This window comes from Salvelinus alpinus, chromosome 29, assembly GCF_045679555.1.
Source record: "Salvelinus alpinus chromosome 29, SLU_Salpinus.1, whole genome shotgun sequence".
NCBI lineage: Eukaryota > Metazoa > Chordata > Actinopteri > Salmoniformes > Salmonidae > Salvelinus > Salvelinus alpinus.
In genome coordinates, this window is record NC_092114.1 from 18,308,054 (window position 1) to 18,326,858 (window position 18,805).

Sequence of the window (18,805 nt, forward strand, 5' to 3'; positions counted from 1 at the left end):
GCCAAGAGAAGGCCACCCACCAAAACTCATGGAACAGGCAAGGAGGGCATTAACCAGAAAGGCAACAAAGAGACCAAAGATAACCCTGAAGGAGCTGCAAAGCTCCACAGCGGAGATTGGAATATCTGTCCATAAGACCACTTTATGCCGTACACTCCACAGAGCTGGGCTTTATGGAAGAGTGGCCAAAAAAAAGCCATTGCTTAGAGAAAAAAATAAGCAAACACATTTGGTGTTCTCCAAAAGGCATGTGGAAGACTCCCCAAACATATGGAAGAATTTACTCTGGTCAGATGAGACTAAAATTTAGCTTTTTGGCCATCAAGTAAACCCAACACCTCTCATCACCCCGAGAACATCATCCCCACGGTGGTGGCAGCATCATGCTGTGGGGATGTTTTTCATCAGCAGGGACTGGGAAACTGGTCAGAATTGAAGGAATGATGGATGACGCTAAATACAGGGAAATTCTTGAGGGAAAACTGTTCCAGTCTTTCAGAGATTTGAGACTGGGATGGAGGTTCACCTTCCAGCAGGACAATGACACTTAGCATACTGCTAAAGCAACACTTGAGTGGTTTAGGGGGAAACATTTAAATGTCTTGGAATGGCCTAGTCAAAGCCCAGACCTCAATCCAATTGAGAATCTGTAGTATGACTTAAAGATTGCTGTACACCTGCGGAACCCATCCAACTTGAAGGAGCTGGAGCAGTTTTGCCTTGAAGAATGGGCAAAAATCACAGGAGCTAGATGTGCCAAGCTTATAGAGACATACCCCAAGAGACTTGAAGCTGTAATTTCTGCAAAAGGTGGCTCTACAAAGTATTGACTTTGGGGGGGTGAATAGTTATGCACCCTCAAGTTTTCAGTTTTTTTGTCTTATTTCTGGTTTGTTTCACAATAAAAAAGATTTAGCATCTTCAAAGTGGTAGGCATGTTGTGTAAATCAAATGATACAAACCCCCAAAAAATCAATTTTAATTCCAGGTTGCCAAAGGGGTTGAATACTTTCGCAAGCCACTGTATACACACTACCGTTCAAACGTTTGGGGTCACTTAGAAATGTCCTTGTTTTTGAAAGAAAAGCACATTTTTTGTCCATTAAAATAACATCGAATTGACCAGAAGTACAGTGTAGACATTGTTAATGTTGTAAATGACTATTGTAGCTGGAAATGGCAGATTTTTTGTGGAATATCTACATAGGCGTTCAGAGGCCCATTAGAAGCAACCATCACTCCTGTGTTCCAATGGCACGTTGTGTTAGCTAATCCAAGTTTATAATTTTAAAAGGGTAACTGATCATTAGAAAACCCTTATGCAATTATGTTAGCACAGCTGAAAACTGTCATGCTGATTAAAGAAGCAATAAAACTGGCCTTTAACACACTAGTTGATTATCTGGAGCATCAGCATTTGTGGGTTCTATTACAGGCTCGAAATGGTCAGAAACAAATAATTTTCTTCTGAAACTCATCAGTCTATTCTTGTTCTGAGAAATAAAGGCTATTCCATGCGAGAAATTGCCAAGGATCTCGTACAGCGCTATGTACTCACAGAACAGTGCAAACTGTCTCTAACCAGAATAGAAAGAGGAGTGGGAGGCCCCGGTGCACAACTGAGCAAGAAGACAAGTACATTAGAGTGTCTAGTTTGAGAAACAGACGCCTCACAAGTCCTCAACTGACAGCTTCGTTGAATAGTACCCGCAAAACCTGCAAAACACCAGTCTCAATGTCAACAGTGAAGAGGCGACTCTGGGATGCTGGCCTTTTAGGCAGAGTTGCATAGAAAAAGCCATATCTGAGACTGGCCAATAAAAAGAAAAGATTAAGATGGGCAAAAGAACACAGACACTGGACAGAGGATTTGTTGTTATATCATGTTTTTACCGCGCTCTGTTTCCATTCATTAATTTACTTGTTCTTCATGCGTATTTTGACGTGCGTGTATTGAATGTATGTATGTACAGTATTTTGTCCATCCCTCTTTTTTACTCTCCTCTCTCTCATCCTCTCTCTCCAGAAGTACGATGCCCCTCCCAACAGGTAGATGACTGGAAGTTCCCTCAGACTGCCAGACACAACATCACAGGTACATAACACACACACACACACACACACACACACCGACACACACCGACACACACACACACAGACACACACACACACACCGACACATACGAAACATAGTAAGACAGTACTACTCCCTTTGTTGATCCTTTGTGATCTACTGGGGCTCCTCTCTGATTAGTTTTTGATCCTTTGTGATCTACTGGGGCTCCTCTCTGATTACTCTGCCTTGCCTGGGGATTCATGTTGTGATGGATGTGATGCAGGTTACAATCTGGTGCGGCGCTTCTCCCTGCTCAAGACTCCTGCAATCAAGAAGATCCGTAACCCCCGAGGGCCTGTTATCCTCCGACTGGGCAAGACAGCACTCATTCACCCCACAGAGTAGGTCCTCATCCCTCTATCATTACTCTCTCTCTCTCTCTCTCTCTCTCTCTCTCTCTCTCTCTCTCTCTCTCTCTCTCTCTGTATCTCTCATTACCCTCCTACTCTTTCTTTTCCCATCTCATCAGCTCCAGAGAGTACTGTATGTCCTCACCCCTCCATCACTACATCTGTCTTCCTCTGTCTCTGTCTCTCTCTGTCTCTGTCTTCCTCTCCAGCTCTCTCTCTTTTCCCGTCACATAGTGTGTGAGTGGAGGTGGGCGCTGTTTGAACAGTATGTCTGTGAAACCAACGTTTGCTGTGGCTACTCTGTGTGTAAATACACATGTGGCAACCTTAACAGTGTTGCTCTGGGGTGAAGTCCCCTCTAGGTACAGTAGTTCTTCTTAGCATCATACTGCAGAACACCTTAACAGTGTTGCTCTGGGGTGAAGTCCCCCCCAGGTACAGTAGTTCTTCTTGGCGTCATACTGCAGCACACCTTAACAGTGTTGCTCTGGGGTGAAGTCCCCCCTACAGTAGTTCTTCTTAGCGTCATACTGCAGCACACCTTAACAGTGTTGCTCTGGGGTGAAGTCCCCCCTACAGTAGTTCTTCTTAGCGTCATACTGCAGCACACCTTAACAGTGTTGCTCTGGGGTGAAGTCCCCCCTTAAGTAGTTCTTCTTAGCGTCATACTGCAGCACACCTTAACAGTGTTGCTCTGGGGTGAAGTCCCCCCTAGGTACAGTAGTTCTTCTTAGCATCATACTGCAGAACACCTTAACAGTGTTGCTCTGGGGTGAAGTCCCCCCCAGGTACAGTAGTTCTTCTTGTAAAAGTAGCGTCATACTGCAGCACACCTTGCGGGCTGCTGCAGAATTCTATGGCACGTTATTTACAGTTTTTGACAATTGCTTCCACATGATTTCTGAAACTATGGCTCCTTTTCTGTAGACTCTACACACAAAACCCCAAAACACACACAACATGCAAAACGTCACATCTCTTGCAAAACCAAACACTTCATTCAAAATTTCACAGCCTCGCTACGCTTATTTTCTCTCCCTGTTTTAAGAGGGCCAAGCCCTCCCCTAACCCAGACGCTGGGCCAACTGTGCTTCGCCTCATGGGTCTCCCGGTCATGGCTGGAACCAGCATCTGTAGCAATGCAGGTTGCACTGTGATGCAGTGTCTTAGACCACTGCGCCACCCAGGAGGCCCCATCCACAAAGGTTTTAATGCTGATCAATTGCCTTGCACAAAATATCAAAATACTAAAATACTACAGGACTCTTAAAGTATTTAATTTAAATGTTCATTTTATGTTTTGATTACATAAACAATGATAAAATATAGAAAAATAAATAAATAATGAAGTGTTAATTATATAAAGCAGCCCGTGTAATCATCTGCCACTATCGGCCCGAGCCCCAAGTAATAGATTTAGGCCAGATAACTCACACCGGAATCGGCCCGAGACCGATCATCATCAAGAGATATGATGGACCCTATGTCCATGTGTTTTTGGGACCACATCGTGTCTATTGTCCTGCTAATAGCCCTTGTGAAAACATGTTTTCAAAAGGCCTCCAGGGCCGACTGAGAAGTTCATTACTTTTCTCCCCTTCCACTTGCCTCTTCCATTTATTCCCATAGTAATTCGTTATGGTTTGCACTGCAAATGAGGGCATAAACTGGGCCAAGATGCCAGCAGAGTAAGTAGACCTTTATGTAGTAAAATAAAGTTTCAAAAAAAGTGTGCAAAGCTGTCATCAAGGCAAAGGGTGGCTACTTTGAAGAATCTAAAATCTTAAATATATTTTGATTTGTTTAACACTTTTTTTGGTTACTACTTGATTCCATATATGTTATTTCATAGTTTTTATGTCTTCACTATTATTCTACAATGTAGAAAATAGTAAAAATAAAGAAAAAACATTGAATAAGTAGGTGTGTCCAAACTCTTGACTAGTACAGTATATCTCCCCCTGCACGTAATTTTAGAGCAGACGTTGTATGCTCAATGTGTCACAGCGTTAATAATGTCTTGAGTCACTCTGGATATACAGACAGAATTTAGCAGGTCAGGAAATCAGTAGCGTTGACTGCCAAGAGAAAAATCCTCAGGCTGTTTTGATCCCAATACAATGAAGAGCAGAGAACGTGTCCATTTACTTTTTCTTTTTGGGAGTTCTTGATGTTGTACTTTGGAACTGTACTAATATAGCTGACCCTATAAAACAACACATTTCACTGCTCCTATCCTGTGATGTGACAATACAACATATATGTATCTGATCTGATTGTACTCGGAGTCATATTACTGTTGGTTGTGAGATGGAAAGTTCTCTTATGTAAACACACTTTCTTCAGATAACACTTGAGTGTTCTTTTCTCTCTCACTCAATTCAATTCAATTCAAGGGCTTTATTGGCACGGAAAACATATGTTAACATTGCCGAAGCAAGTGAAGTAGATAATATACGAAAGTGAAATAAACAATAATTCTCTCTCTCTCTCTCTCTCTCTCTCTCTCTCTCTCTCTCTCTCTCTCTCTCTCTCTCTCTCTCTCTCTCTCTCTCTCTCTCTCTCTCTCTCTCTCTCTCTCTCTCTCTCTCTCTCTCTCTCTCTCTCTCTCTCTCTCTCTCATTCTTCCCCCTCTTCCATCTCTCTTCTAGAGACATAAATAAATACATACATATGGAAACATCTGCTTGCTTTTCTTCTCTTTCTCCCTCTCTCTCCCCTCCTCTCTCTCTCCCCTCACTCTCCCCTCCCTCTCCCCCCCCCTCTCTCCCCTCTCTCTCTCCCCTCCCTCTCTCTCCCCCCCCCCCTTCTCTCTCTCCCCTCCCTCTCTCTCTCCCCCCCTCTCTCTCCACCCTCTCTCCCATCCCTCTCTCTCTCTCCCCCCTCTCACTCTCCCCTCCCTCTCTCCCCCCCTCCTCTCTCTCCCCCTCTCTCTCTCCCCTCCCTCTCTCTCTCCCCTCCCCTCCCACATAAATAAAGTGAAGGATAAGAGGCTGTCTGTGAGCAGATTCCTCTCCTCTCTGGTTTAAAACACTTTGTATACGTGGCTCTGTCTCTCAACGGAGGGGTGGAGAGGGGAAACAAATTAATAAACAAGTGTAGGAACGAGTGTGTGTGTTTGTGTGTGTGTGTGAGTGTGTGTAGCTCAGACTGGCACAGCTCCACTGTTCCCCCGTCTTTTAAAATGTCATGAGATAATTCCTAGTAAGAGTTTGAAAGGAGCGTCATGAAAGTAGACCTACACTCTTAAATAAAGGGTCTACCTAGAACTTAAAAGGGTTCTTCAGTTGTCCCCATAGAACACTTTGAAGAACCCTTTTTGGTTCAAGGTAGAACCCTTTTGGGTTCCATGTAGAACCCTTTCCACAGAGGATTCTGCATAGAACCCAAAAGGGTTGTACCTGGAACCCAAAAGGGTTCTTTCTTTCTTTCTTTCACGGTCTCTCTCTCTCTCTCTCTCTCTCTCTCTCTCTCTCTCTCTCTCTCTCTCTCTCTCTCTCTCTCTCTCTCTCTCTCTCTCTCTCTCTCTCTCTCTCTCTCTCTCTCTCTCTCTCTCTCTCTCTCTCTCTCTCTCTCAATTCAATTTCAATTCAAGGGGCTTTATTGGCATGGGAAACATGTGTTAACATTGCCAAAGCAAGTGAGGTAGATATTATACAAAAGTGAAATAAACAATACAAATTAACAGTAAACATTACACATACAGAAGTTTCAAAACAATAAAGACATTACAAATGTCATATTATATATATACAGTGTTGTAACAATGTACAAATGGTTAAAGCACACAAGTTAAAATAAATAAGCTCTCTCTCTCTCTCTCTCTCTCTCTCTCTCTCTCTCTCTCTCTCTCTCTCTCTCTCTCTCTCTCTCTCTCTCTCTCTCTCTCTCTCTCTCTCTCTCTCTCTCTCTCTCTCTCTATATCTCTCTCTCTCTCTCTCTCTCTCTCTCTCTCTCTCTCTCTCTCTCTCTCTCTCTCTCTCTCTCTTCTCTCTCTCTCTCTCTCTCTCTCTCTCTCTCTCTCTCTCTCTCTCTCTCTCTCTCTCTCTCTCTCTCTCTCTCTCTCTTGCTCTCTCTCTCTCTCTCGTCTTTATCTCTCTCTCTCTCACTGTCTCTCTCTCTCTCCCTCCATCTTTGATGAGGTGAACAGCAGTGTGTAAATTCCGCTTCTGAGTGGGGGAAGTCTGAATCTGTCTGATTGATTTGTGTTTCTGTCTGTGTGTGCACAAGCATGTGTGTGTGTGCAAGTGTGTTAGTATATTTTTTCTACCCGAATTTGTATGTGTGTGTTTGCATATGTGTTTGCATGCGTGTGTGAATGTGTGTGTGCTAAAATGCATGTGTGTTTGTTGTATGGTCCCGTGTGGCTCAGTTGGTAGAGCATGGCGCTTGCAACGCCAGGGTTGTGGGTTCATTCCCCACGGGGGGACCAGGATGAATATGTATGAACTTTCCAATTTGTAAGTCGCTCTGGATAAGAGTGTCTGCTAAATGACTTAAATGTAAATGTTGTTAAACTAGTAAAACTTCAGGTCAAGGGTGAGAGGGAGTGAAACACAGATGTTGGCTTTTGGAATGACTCTTTTACAACCCCGTCCCTGTTACAACCCTGTCTCTGTTACAACCCTGTCCCTGTTACAACCCTGTCTCTGTTACAACCCTGCCTTTACCTCTACCTCTACTTCTGCCTTTACCTTTACCTCTACCTCTACCTCATTGTTGCCTCTACCTCTACCTCTACCTCTCTCTCACCTGGGCTTTTACCTCTACCTCTGCCTTTACCTCTACCTCTACCTCTGCCTTTACCTCTAACTCTACCTCTGCCTTTACCTCTACCCCTAACTCTACCTCTACTTCTGCCTTTACCTCTACCTATACCTCTACCTCTACTTCTGCTTCTACTTCTGAATTTACCTCTACCTCTATCTCTACCTCTACCTCTCACTCACCTCTGCCTTTACCTCTAACTCTACCTCTACCTCTGCCTTTACCTCTACCTCTATCTCTACCTCTACCTCTACCTCTCTCTCACCTCTACCTCTACCTCTACCTCTGCCGTTACCTCTGCCTCTACCTCTTCTTCTACCTCTACCTATACCTCTACCTCTACCTCTGCCGTTACCTCTGCCTCTACCTCTTCTTCTACCTCTACCTATACCTCTACCTATACCTCTACCTCTGCCGTTACCTCTGCCTCTACCTCTTCTTCTACCTCTGCCTTTACCTCTACCTATACCTCTACCTCCATCTTTACCTCTATGATAATAATTGTCAGGGGTTATTATCTACCATTTCTCCATTATAGCGCTGGCCACATACACACATACACACATACACACAAACACACACACACACACACACACACACGCACACACGTAGACACACACGCAGACACACACGCAGACACACACACACGTAGACACACACGCAGACACACACGCAGACACATACACACACACACACACACACACAAACACACACACACACACGCACACACGTAGACACACACGCAGACACACACGCAGACACACACACACACACACACACACACACACACACACACACACATACACACACACGCACACACGTAGACACACACGCAGACACACACGCAGACACACACACACACACACATACACACACACACACAGACACACACACACACACACACACACACACACACACACACACACACACACACACACACACACACACACACACACACACACACACACACATTCTGTATATCTCCCTCTCTGTCTCTCTGTGTCTCAGCGCTAACATACACACACTTGATGAATGTGTGTGTGTGTGTGTGTGTGTGTGTGTGTGTGTGTGTGTGTGTGTGTGTGTGTGTGTGTGTGTGTGTGTGTGTGTGTGTGTGTGTGTGTGTGTGTGTGTGTGTGTGTGTGTGTGTGTGTGTGTGTGTGTGTGTGTGTGTCTGTGTGTGTGTCTGTATGTACAGTATGTGTGTGTTGTGTGTATGTCTATTAGTGATGTCTATTAGTGTGCATATCTGTGTGTATCCGTTTGTGTGTCTAACAGTGTGTTTTCTCAGTCAGGTGTTCCCCCATGGTCTTCCTGATGAGTTCACACTGGTCTTCACTTTGCTCCTCAAGAAGAAAACACTGAGGGACAACATCTACCTCTTCCAGATCTCTGATGAACAGGGATACCCACAGGTATACAATCCTCTTTTCATCTACCTCTTTCATCTCTCTCCTCCTTCTATTCATCACTCTTATCCCTTATCGTCTCTCTTCTGTCCTCTCCATCTCTCTCTATCCTGCTGTCTTCTCTCTCTCTCTCTTCTGCTCTCTCCTCTATAACTCTCTCTCTCACTCTTTCTAGCTTTCTCTCTATCTCTCTGTCTCCCTCTATCTGCCTCCCTCTCTCTTTCTCTCTTCTGCTCTCTCCTCTATTCCTCCCTGCATACCCCATCTATTTTCTGCTTCTTCCTTCATTTCTCCTCTCTATCTCTTTCCACCCCCTCATATCGCCTGTCCTCCATCTCCCTCCTCTCTTTCCACCCCCTCCTATCTCCTGTCCTCCATCTCTCCTCTCTCCACCCCTCCTATCTCCTGTCCCTCATCTCTCCACTCTCTCTCTCTCTCTCTCCCTCTCATTCCACCCCCTCCTGTCTCCTGTCCTCCATCTCTCCTCTCTATCTCCTTCCACCCCTCCTGTCCTCCATCTCTCCACTCTCTTTCTTTCCACCCCCTTCTATCTCCTGTCCTCCTGTCCTCCACTCTCTTTCCACCCCTTTCTCCTGTCCTCCATATCTCCTCTCTCTCTCTTTCCACCCCTCCTGCCTCCTGTCCTCCATCTCTCCACTCTCTTTCCACCCCTTTCTCCTATCCTCCATATCTCCTCTCTCTCTTTCCACCCCCTACTGTCTCCTGTCCTCTATCTCTCTTTATCTCTTTCCACCCCTCCTATCTCCTGTCCTGCATCTCTCCTCTCGCTCTATTTCCACCCCCTCCTATCAACTGTCATCCATCTTTCCACCCCCTCCTGTCTCCTGTCCTCCATCTCTCCTCTTTCTCTTTCCACCCCCTCATGGCTCATGTCCTCCATCTCTCCTCTTTCTCTTTCCACCCCCTCATGGCTCATGTCCTACATCTCTCCTCTCTCTCTCTTTCCACCCCCTCATGGCTCATGTCCTCCATCTCTCCTCTCTCTCTCTTTCCACCCCCTCCTATCTCCTGTCCTCCATCTCTCCACTCTCTCTTTCTACCCCTCCTATGTCCTGTCCTCCATCTATCCTCTCTATCTCTTTCCACAACCTCCTGTCTCTTGTCCTCCATCTCTCCTCTCTCTTTGCACCCCTCCTATGTCCTGTCCTCCATCTCCCCACTCTCTCTTTCCACCCATCCTGTCTCCTGTCCTCCAGCTCTCCTCTCTCTCTCTTTCCACCCCTCCTATCTCCTCTCCTCCATTTCTCATCTCTCTCTCTTTCTACCCCCTCCTGTCTCATGTCCTCCCTCTCTCCTCTCTCTCTCTCTCTCTCTCTCTCTCTCTCTCTCTCTCTCTCTCTCTCTCTTTCCACCCCCTCCTATCTCCTGTCCTCCATCTATCCCCTCTCTCTTTCCACCCATCCTGTCTCCTGTCCTCCAGCTCTCCTCTCTCTCTCTTTCCACCCCTCCTATCTCCTCTCCTCCATTTCTCATCTCTCTCTCTTTGTACCCCCTCCTGTCCCATGTCCTCCCTCTCTCCTCTCTCTCTCTCTCTCTTTCTACCCCCTCCTATCTCCTGTCCTCCATCTATCCCCTCTCTCTTTCTACCCCTCCTATCTCCTGTCCTCCATCTCTCCTCTCTCTCTCTTTCCACCCTTCCTATCTCCTGTCCTCCATCTTTCCTCTCTCTCTCTTTCCATCCCTCCTGTATCCTGTCCTCCATCTCTCCTCTCTCTCTCTTTCCACCCCTCCTAGGTCCTGTCCTCCATCTCTCCACTCTATCCTCCCTTTGTCTTCTCCTCTCTCTGTTTCTGTTGTTCTCTCATTATCATTCTCATTATCATTCTCGTTATTATTCTCATTATTATTCATCTTACTTCTATGATGAAGAGTGTCTCACATCTATAATCAATCTGCAAACAAATTTAAATGCTATTCAGCATGTATAGGATGAATTGAGGGCAAACCAACTCATTATACATGATTGATTGTGTGTTTTCATGGGCAATAATTAGTTGCCTTTGTCCATGTGTTTGTTAACTTTGCAGAGTGTTCTATGTAGCCCACTTTGAGACCCAACGCATAGGACTGTACTGAACTTCTGTCTGTAGCTCCTTCTCATAGCGGATTACTGCTTGGGAATGGATAGACATATTCAATGAACCATTGGCTTCAGCAATACCTACAATATTCCTTCAGCTCTGTAGACACTATAGTGGTAGGAACGAGGGAAGAGGAACGAGGGAAGAGGAACGAGGGAGGAGGTGAGAGGTGTTCTTTCCCAATCAGAAATGGATAATGACCCAACTGTTTTTTCCTGTCTCAATTCTTCTCCCCTCTCCTGCCTCTCCCCCACTCTCCCTCTCTCTCCTCCTTTCTTCTCCCAACCATCCTCCCCCACTCCCCCAGTTCTCCCTTGACCTGAATGGTCCTGATGCCACCCTGTCCCTGCGTGCATGGGGGGCCGACCCCCTGGGTGAGCCAGTTGGGTGTGTGTTCAGGGGGGAGGGCGTGGAGTCTATCCTGGACAGTGGTTGGCACAAACTGGCCCTCAGCGTCCAGCAGAGGGCAGCCTCTCTACATGTAGACTGCAGCTCCATCCAGACCAAGCCCCTGGAGCCCCGCGGCGAGCTATCGACCAAGGGACACACCCTACTGGGCATCAGGGCAACAGATGCTGCCGCTGTGGAGGTATGGAGGTGGACCAGGAAAGGAGAGGATGGGGGGGGGGGGGATTTTGGTGGGAAGTTGGTAGATTGGGTTGGGTCAACCTGTATGTGGGGAGTAGAGAGATGGAGGGAGAGGTGTAGAGGGTGGGAGGAGGGGAGAGATGGAGGGAGAGGTGTAGAGGGTGGGAGGAGGGGAGAGATGGAGGGAGAGGTGTAGAGGGTGGGAGGAGGGGAGAGATGGAGGGAGAGGTAGAGACGGTGGGAGGAGGGGAGAGATGGATGGAGAGGGTGGGAGGAGGGCAGATATGGAGGGAGATGTGGGAGGAGGGCAGATATGGAGGGAGAGGTGGAGAGGGTGGGAGGAGGGGAGAGATGGAGGGAATGGTGGAGTGGGGGGAGGAGGGGAGAGATGGAGGGAGAGGTGGAGAGGGTGGGAGGAGGGGAGAGATGGATAGAGAGGGTGGGAGGAGGGCAGATATGGAGGGAATGGTGGAGTGGGGGGAGGAGGGGAGAGATGGAGGGAGAGGTGGAGAGGGTGGGAGGAGGGGAGAGATGGATAGAGAGGGTGGGAGGAGGGGAGAGATGGAGGGAATGGTGGAGCGGGGGGAGGAGGGGAGAGATGGAGGGAGAGGTGGAGAGGGTGGGAGGAGGGGAGAGATGTCTGGAGACGTGGGAGGAGGAAAGATATGGAGGGAGAGGTGGGAGGAGGGGAGATGTGGAGGGAGAGGTGGGAGGAGGGGAGAGATGGAGGGAGAGGTGGGAGGAGGGGAGAGATGGAGGGAGAGGTGGGAGGAGGGGAGAGATGGAGGGAGAGGTGGGAGGAGGGGAGAGATGGAGGGAATGGTGGAGCGGGGGGAGAGATGGAGGGGAGAGATGGAGGGAGAGGTGGGAGGAGGGAAGATATGGAGGGAGAGGTGGGAGGAGGGGAGAGATGGAGGGAGAGGTGGGAGGAGGGAAGATATGGAGGGAGAGGTGGGAGGAGGGGAGATGTGGAGGGAGTGGTGGAGCGGAGGGAGGAGGGGAGAGATGGAGGGAGAGGTGTGAGGAGGGGAGAGATGGAGGGAGAGGTGGGAGGAGGGGAGAGATGGAGGGAGAGGTGGGAGGAGGGGAGCGATGGAGGGAGAGGTGGGAGGAGGGGAGAGATGGAGGGAGAGGGGGAGGAGGGGAGATGTGTAAAGGGCGGGATGAGGGGACAGGGATATTTGAGGGTGATGGTCATGGCTGTAGAAGGGGGGTTGTAGTGAGCTGTCTCTAACAAGATTTATCTCCCCCTCTTTCTCTCTCTTTCTCTCTCTCTTACTCTGTTCTCCCTGCCCCCTGTCTTCTGCGTCTCTCTTGTCTCTCAGATGGACATTCAGCAGGTGATGGTGTATTGTGACGCCTCCCTGGCCATTCAGGAGTCCTGCTGTGAGATACCTGGTGCTAGGGTGAGAACACCAACCATCAAACAACACTCCCACAACCATCAAACAACACTCCCATAACCATCACGCAACACTCCCACAACCAGCGCACAACACTACCACAACCATTACATAACACTCCCACAACGATTAAACAACACTCCCACAACCATCACACAAACCATCACACAACACTCCCACAACCATTACATAACACTCCCACAACCATTACATAACACTCCCACAACCTTTCTAAACACCAACCATCACGCATAGTCCCTGTGCCAAGATAACCTGTCTAAATGACTACTGCCCCGTAGCACTCACATCTATAGCCATTTAACGCTTTGAAAGGCTGGTCATGGCTCACATTAAAACCATCATCCCTGACACCCTGGACCTCCACTCCAATTTGCATACCGCCCAAACAGATCCATAGATAATGCAATCTCTATTGCACTCCACACTGCCCTTTTCCACCTGGAGAAAAGGAATACCTATGTGAGAATGCTATTCGTTGACTACAGCTCAGCGTTCAACACCATAGTGCCCTCAACGCTCATCAATAAGCTAAGGACCCTGGGACTACACGGGTGTACCGGGTGGCGCAGTGGTCTAGGGCACTGCATCGCAGTGCTAGCTGCGCCACCAGAGTCTCTGGGTTCACGCCCAGGCTCTGTCGCAGCCGGCCGCAACCGGGAGGTCCGTGGGGCGACGCACAATTGGCATAGCGTCGTCCGGGTTAGGGAGGGTTTGGCCGGTAGGGATATCCTTGTCTCAGTATGTAAATGTAATAAAATATATGCAGTCTACTGTAAGTCGCTCTGGATAAGAGCGTCTGCTAAATGACTAAAATGTAAAAAATGTACACAAACTGACCAGCTCATGTTATAGACAGACGAGTGCTACATGGCAGACCAATCCAACGTCATCTCTCCAGCCCACTCATCTCAACCAATCATGGCTAGCGGGAAGGTTCCTGGCTTTATCGGCGGCTAAACCAACTAGGCTTGTATTTGTATTTACAGATGGCATACACGTTTCCTATTCAGGCACATGAAAGTTCACATGCCAAAAAACGCATTTTGATAAAAATGTTTACGTTTATGTAGTGACGCGCGACAAACGCCTAGTTTCCTGAAACGAGTCATATGTGGACTTGTACCTCACGCTTATATTTGCGTGTTTATTTGTTTGTGTGTGTGTGAAAGACCGGCAAACAGAGAGAGAACACCTTCAGAACACCTTCAGAACACCTTCAGAACACCTTCAGAGCATCTTCAGAACATCTTCAGAACACCTTCAGAACACCTTCATAGCATCTTCAGAACATCTTCAGAACACCTTCAGAACACCTTCAGAACACCTTCAGAACACCTTCAGAACATCTTCAGAACACCTTCAGAACACCTTCAGAACACCTTCAGAACATCTTCAGAACACCTTCAGAACACCTTCAGAACATCTTCAGAACACCTTCAGAACATCTTCAGAACACCTTCAGAACATCTTCAGAACACCTTCAGAACATCTTCAGAACATCTTCAGAACATCTTCAGAACACCTTCAGAACACCTTCAGAACATCTTCAGAACACCTTCAGAACATCTTCAGAACACCTTCAGAACACCTTCAGAACATCTTCAGAACACCTTCAGAACATCTTCAGAACACCTTCAGAACATCTTCAGAACACCTTCAGAACATCTTCAGAACATCTTCAGAACATCTTCAGAACACCTTCAGAACATCTTCAGAACACCTTCAGAACATCTTCAGAACACCTTCAGAACATCTTCAGAACATCTTCAGAACACCTTCAGAACACCTTCATAGCATCTTCAGAACACCTTCAGAACACCTTCAGAACACCTTCAGAACACCTTCAGAACATCTTCAGAACACCTTCAGAACACCTTCATAGCATCTTCAGAACATCTTCAGAACACCTTCAGAACATCTTCAGAACACCTTCAGAACATCTTCAGAACACCTTCAGAACATCTTCAGAACACCTTCAGAACATCTTCAGAACATCTTCAGAACACCTTCAGAACACCTTCAGAACATCTTCAGAACACCTTCAGAACATCTTCAGAACACCTTCAGAACATCTTCAGAACACCTTCAGAACATCTTCAGAACATCTTCAGAACACCTTCAGAACACCTTCAGAACACCTTCATAGCATCTTCAGAACATCTTCAGAACACCTTCAGAACACCTTCAGAACACCTTCAGAACACCTTCATAGCATCTTCAGAACATCTTCAGAACATCTTCAGAACATCTTCAGAACACCTTCAGAACACCTTCATAGCATCTTCAGAACATCTTCAGAACACCTTCAGAACACCTTCAGAACACCTTCAGAACAGCCGAGTAGACTTTCAGACCCCTCTAGAATTGATGAAGTGATGTATGGAGGAGGAGGAGAGGAAGAGACAGACCACCTTCTCTCTTCTCCTTCTCTCTGAGCTGTCTGCTACAGGGCTCCCCGCAAGCAGTGTTTACAACTTGAACAGGAGCTGCACAAAAACATGCACATACACCACAGACACGCACGCACGCACCCACACCCACCCACACACACACACATCCCACCAACAGAGTTCTGAAAAGACAGCTGATAAAGAGAGTGGTATATTTTATGGCTAGACATGGAGTGTCCGAGGGGGCTAAAGTTCCTGTTGTTGATTTCCTTTGTTGCCATGGAAAACCTCTCAAAATATGGAAACAGTGTTAGATTACTTTGTCTTCAGTTTAGCTTTTCAGTTCAGATGTTTCCAGGCAGTTCACGATACACAATCCCCAATTGATGTTTGCTACCTGTAGGCTAGCTTTTCACCTTTGACCCATGGCTCCTCTCTCTCTCTCGCTCTCTCTTTCTCAGTGCCCCCCTGACGCCCCCAAGAGTCGTCGCGCTGCCGAGAATGACCTAGAGCAGCCGGTCCTTGCCTTTAACCAGGTAATACACACTCAGATATACCAGCAGGCAGACCAACAACACCAAGTACTGACTGGTAGGGGAACGCTTCTACCAAAACATTCTATTGGTTCTCCTGTTATTCATTGGTCCTCCCCTAATAAGCAGTGATCTAACCAATCGAGAGATTGATGGAATCAACAGTATCATGATGACCTCCACGAACACTATTGAGAAATATGATTTTTTTCAACACTTGCAGCGGTGCTAGATTGCCAGATAGATAATACTATTTCATTATGTTGTGAAGCCAAATCATCCTGTCTCATCATCATTTATATTAATGCCATCATTTTCCATTCATCCATTCATTAGGCTGTTTGTCTTTTGGTGAGCTGTTGTTAACTCAGAGCTCTGGCAGACTACAGACAGGAGTAATCAATCCCAGAGAATACTGTTGCCTTGCCAGAGACACAATAACAGGAACAGAGCTGTGTGTGTGTGTGTGTGTGTGTGTGTGTGTGTGTGTGTGTGTGTGTGTGTGTGTGTGTGTGTGTGTGTGTGTGTGTGTGTGTGTGTGTGTGTGTGTGTGTGTGTGTGTGTGTGTGTGTGTGTGTGTGTGTGTGTGTGTGTGTGTGTGTGCGTGTACATACATGGTGAGTGGGTGAGCTCATAGTTGTTGTGGCACACTGACTGTTAAACTGCTGTCTGAGTTTGTAATGAGATGCAGGTCTGTGTCTGGCAGTGATAGCACTAACCAATGAAATAACAGCTGATGATCGATGATGGACAATATAAGGAAGTCTCTCTCTCTCTGGGCATCAGGGTTTATTAGTGATCTACTTCACCTCTCCTCATCCCTCTTCTTCTCCTTTCATTATTTTTCTCTTTAAAATGCACTCTGGATAAAAAACATCTGTCTGTGTCCATAAAATGTAGATAGTATAATCTGGAAGTAGAAGTGTTGTTGTCTTTTAGCTGAAAGCTGACGAGGTAAAAATCTGTCGTTCTGCCCCTGAGCAATCCACTGTTCCCCGGGGGCCAAAGATGTGTTTATCGATTAAGGCAGACCCCGCACCTCTCTGATTCAGAGGGGTTGGGTTAAATGTGGAAGTCACATTTCAGTTGAATGCATTCAGTTGTACAACTGACTAGGTATCCCTCTTTCCCCATTAGTTTACTCCAACTAGGGGAGGGGTGGTAGGGTTAAGGGGAAATTATAAAGGAAAATATTTATAAAAAAATATGGGGGATTGGAAATGATGCAGACAGTTACACTGATGGAAGCCACAGTCTATCTGCAGTATTAAAACTGATCTACACCAGTATGTCAGTTTAGATATCTTTCTTCATCCACTCTCTGTTCTGCTGCTGATGCAGGGATATGTAATGGTAGCAGCTAGCTTCAGTGGTGTGCATTTACCTGCAAAAAATGCCATAGAATTCTAATTAGATTCTGTTTAAATGTTGGCTTCGTAAGAGCATCACGTCACTACATAATTACCATTGCGTCTTCAAAAAGGAAACTTTTTAAAATCAAAAGAAAAGAAAAGCTGTTACTTTTCATACTGGAAGCAGGTTCATGGTTGGTCCAACAGTGTTGTTCCTGTCTTCTAATAGTTCAATGTTGTTCCTGTCTTCTAATAGTTCAATGTTGTTCCTGTCTTCTAATAGTTCAATGTTGTTCCTGTCTTCTAATGTTGTACCTGTCTTCTAATGTTGTACCTGTCTTCTAATGGGTCAATGTTGTACCTGTCTTCTAATGGGTCAATGTTGTACCTGTCTTCTAATGGTTCAATGTTGTTCCTGTCTTCTAATGTTGTACCTGTCTTCTAATGTTGTACCTGTCTTCTAATGGGTCAATGTTGTACCTGTCTTCTAATGGTTCAATGTTGTTCCTGTCTTCTAATGTTGTACCTGTCTTCTAATGGGTCAATGTTGAACCTGTCTTCTAATGTTGTACCTGTCTTCTAATGGGTCAATGTTGTACCTGTCTTCTAATAGTTCAATGTTGTTCCTGTCTTCTAATGGTTCAATGTTGTACCTGTCTTCTAATGGTTCAATGTTGTACCTGTCTTCTAATGTTGTACCTGTCTTCTAATGGGTCAATGTTGTACCTGTCTTCTAATGGGTCAATGTTGTACCTGTCTTCTAATGGGTCAATGTTGTTCCTGTCTTCTAATGGGTCAATGTTGTTCCTGTCTTCTAATGGGTCAATGTTGTACCTGTCTTCTAATGGGTCAATGTTGTTCCTGTCTTCTAATGGGTCAATGTTGTTCCTGTCTTCTAATGGGTCAATGTTGTACCTGTCTTCTAATGATTCAATGTTGTACCTGTCTTCTAATGGTTCAATGTTGTTCCTGTCTTCTAATGGTTCAATGTTGTACCTGTCTTCTAATGGTTCAATTTTGTACCTGTCTTCTAATGGTTCAATGTTGTACCTGTCTTCTAATGGTTCAATGTTGTACCTGTCTTCTAATGGTTCAATGTTGTACCTGTCTTCTAATGGTTCAATGTTGTACCTGTCTTCTAATGGTTCAATGTTGTACCTGTCTTCTAATGGGTCAATGTTGTTCCTGTCTTCTAATGGTTCAATGTTGTACCTGTCTTCTAATGGTTCAATGTTGTTCCTGTCTTCTAATGGTTCAATGTTGTACCTGTCTTCTAATGGTTCAATTTTGTACCTGTCTTCTAATGGTTCAATGTTGTACCTGTCTTCTAATGGTTCAATGTTGTACCTGTCTTCTAATGGTTCAATGTTGTACCTGTCTTCTAATGGTTCAATGTTGTACCTGTCTTCTAATGGTTCAATGTTGTACCTGTCTTCTAATGTGTCAATGTTGTTCCTGTCTTCTAATGGTTCAATGTTGTTCCTGTCTTCTAATGTTGAACCTGTCTTCTAATGGTTCAATGTTGTACCTGTCTTCTAATAGTTCAATGTTGTACCTGTCTTCTAATGGGTCAATGTTGTTCCTGTCTTCTAATGGTTCAATGTTGTACCTGTCTTCTAATGGTTCAATGTTGTTCCTGTCTTCTAATGGTTCAATGTTGTACCTGTCTTCTAATGGTTCAATGTTGTACCTGTCTTCTAATGGTTCAATGTTGTACATGTCTTCTAATGGTTCAATGTTGTACCTGTCTTCTAATGATTCAATGTTGTACCTG

The 18,805-nt window shown here is 45.9% G+C and overlaps 1 protein-coding gene across 3 annotated transcripts in view; it reads left to right on the forward strand.

Moving 5' to 3' along the window:
- Nucleotides 1-18,805, forward strand: part of LOC139559195 (collagen alpha-1(XVI) chain-like) — a 136,322-nt gene that overhangs the window by 16,959 nt on the left and 100,558 nt on the right. For all 3 annotated transcript variants that reach the window (XM_071374972.1, XM_071374969.1, XM_071374973.1), the window contains exons 3-8: nucleotides 2,027-2,095; nucleotides 2,340-2,457; nucleotides 8,525-8,648; nucleotides 11,052-11,333; nucleotides 12,658-12,738; nucleotides 15,608-15,682. In XM_071374972.1, coding sequence (XP_071231073.1) covers nucleotides 2,027-2,095; nucleotides 2,340-2,457; nucleotides 8,525-8,648; nucleotides 11,052-11,333; nucleotides 12,658-12,738; nucleotides 15,608-15,682 — 749 coding nt within the window. The remainder of the gene's footprint in view (nucleotides 1-2,026; nucleotides 2,096-2,339; nucleotides 2,458-8,524; nucleotides 8,649-11,051; nucleotides 11,334-12,657; nucleotides 12,739-15,607; nucleotides 15,683-18,805) is intronic.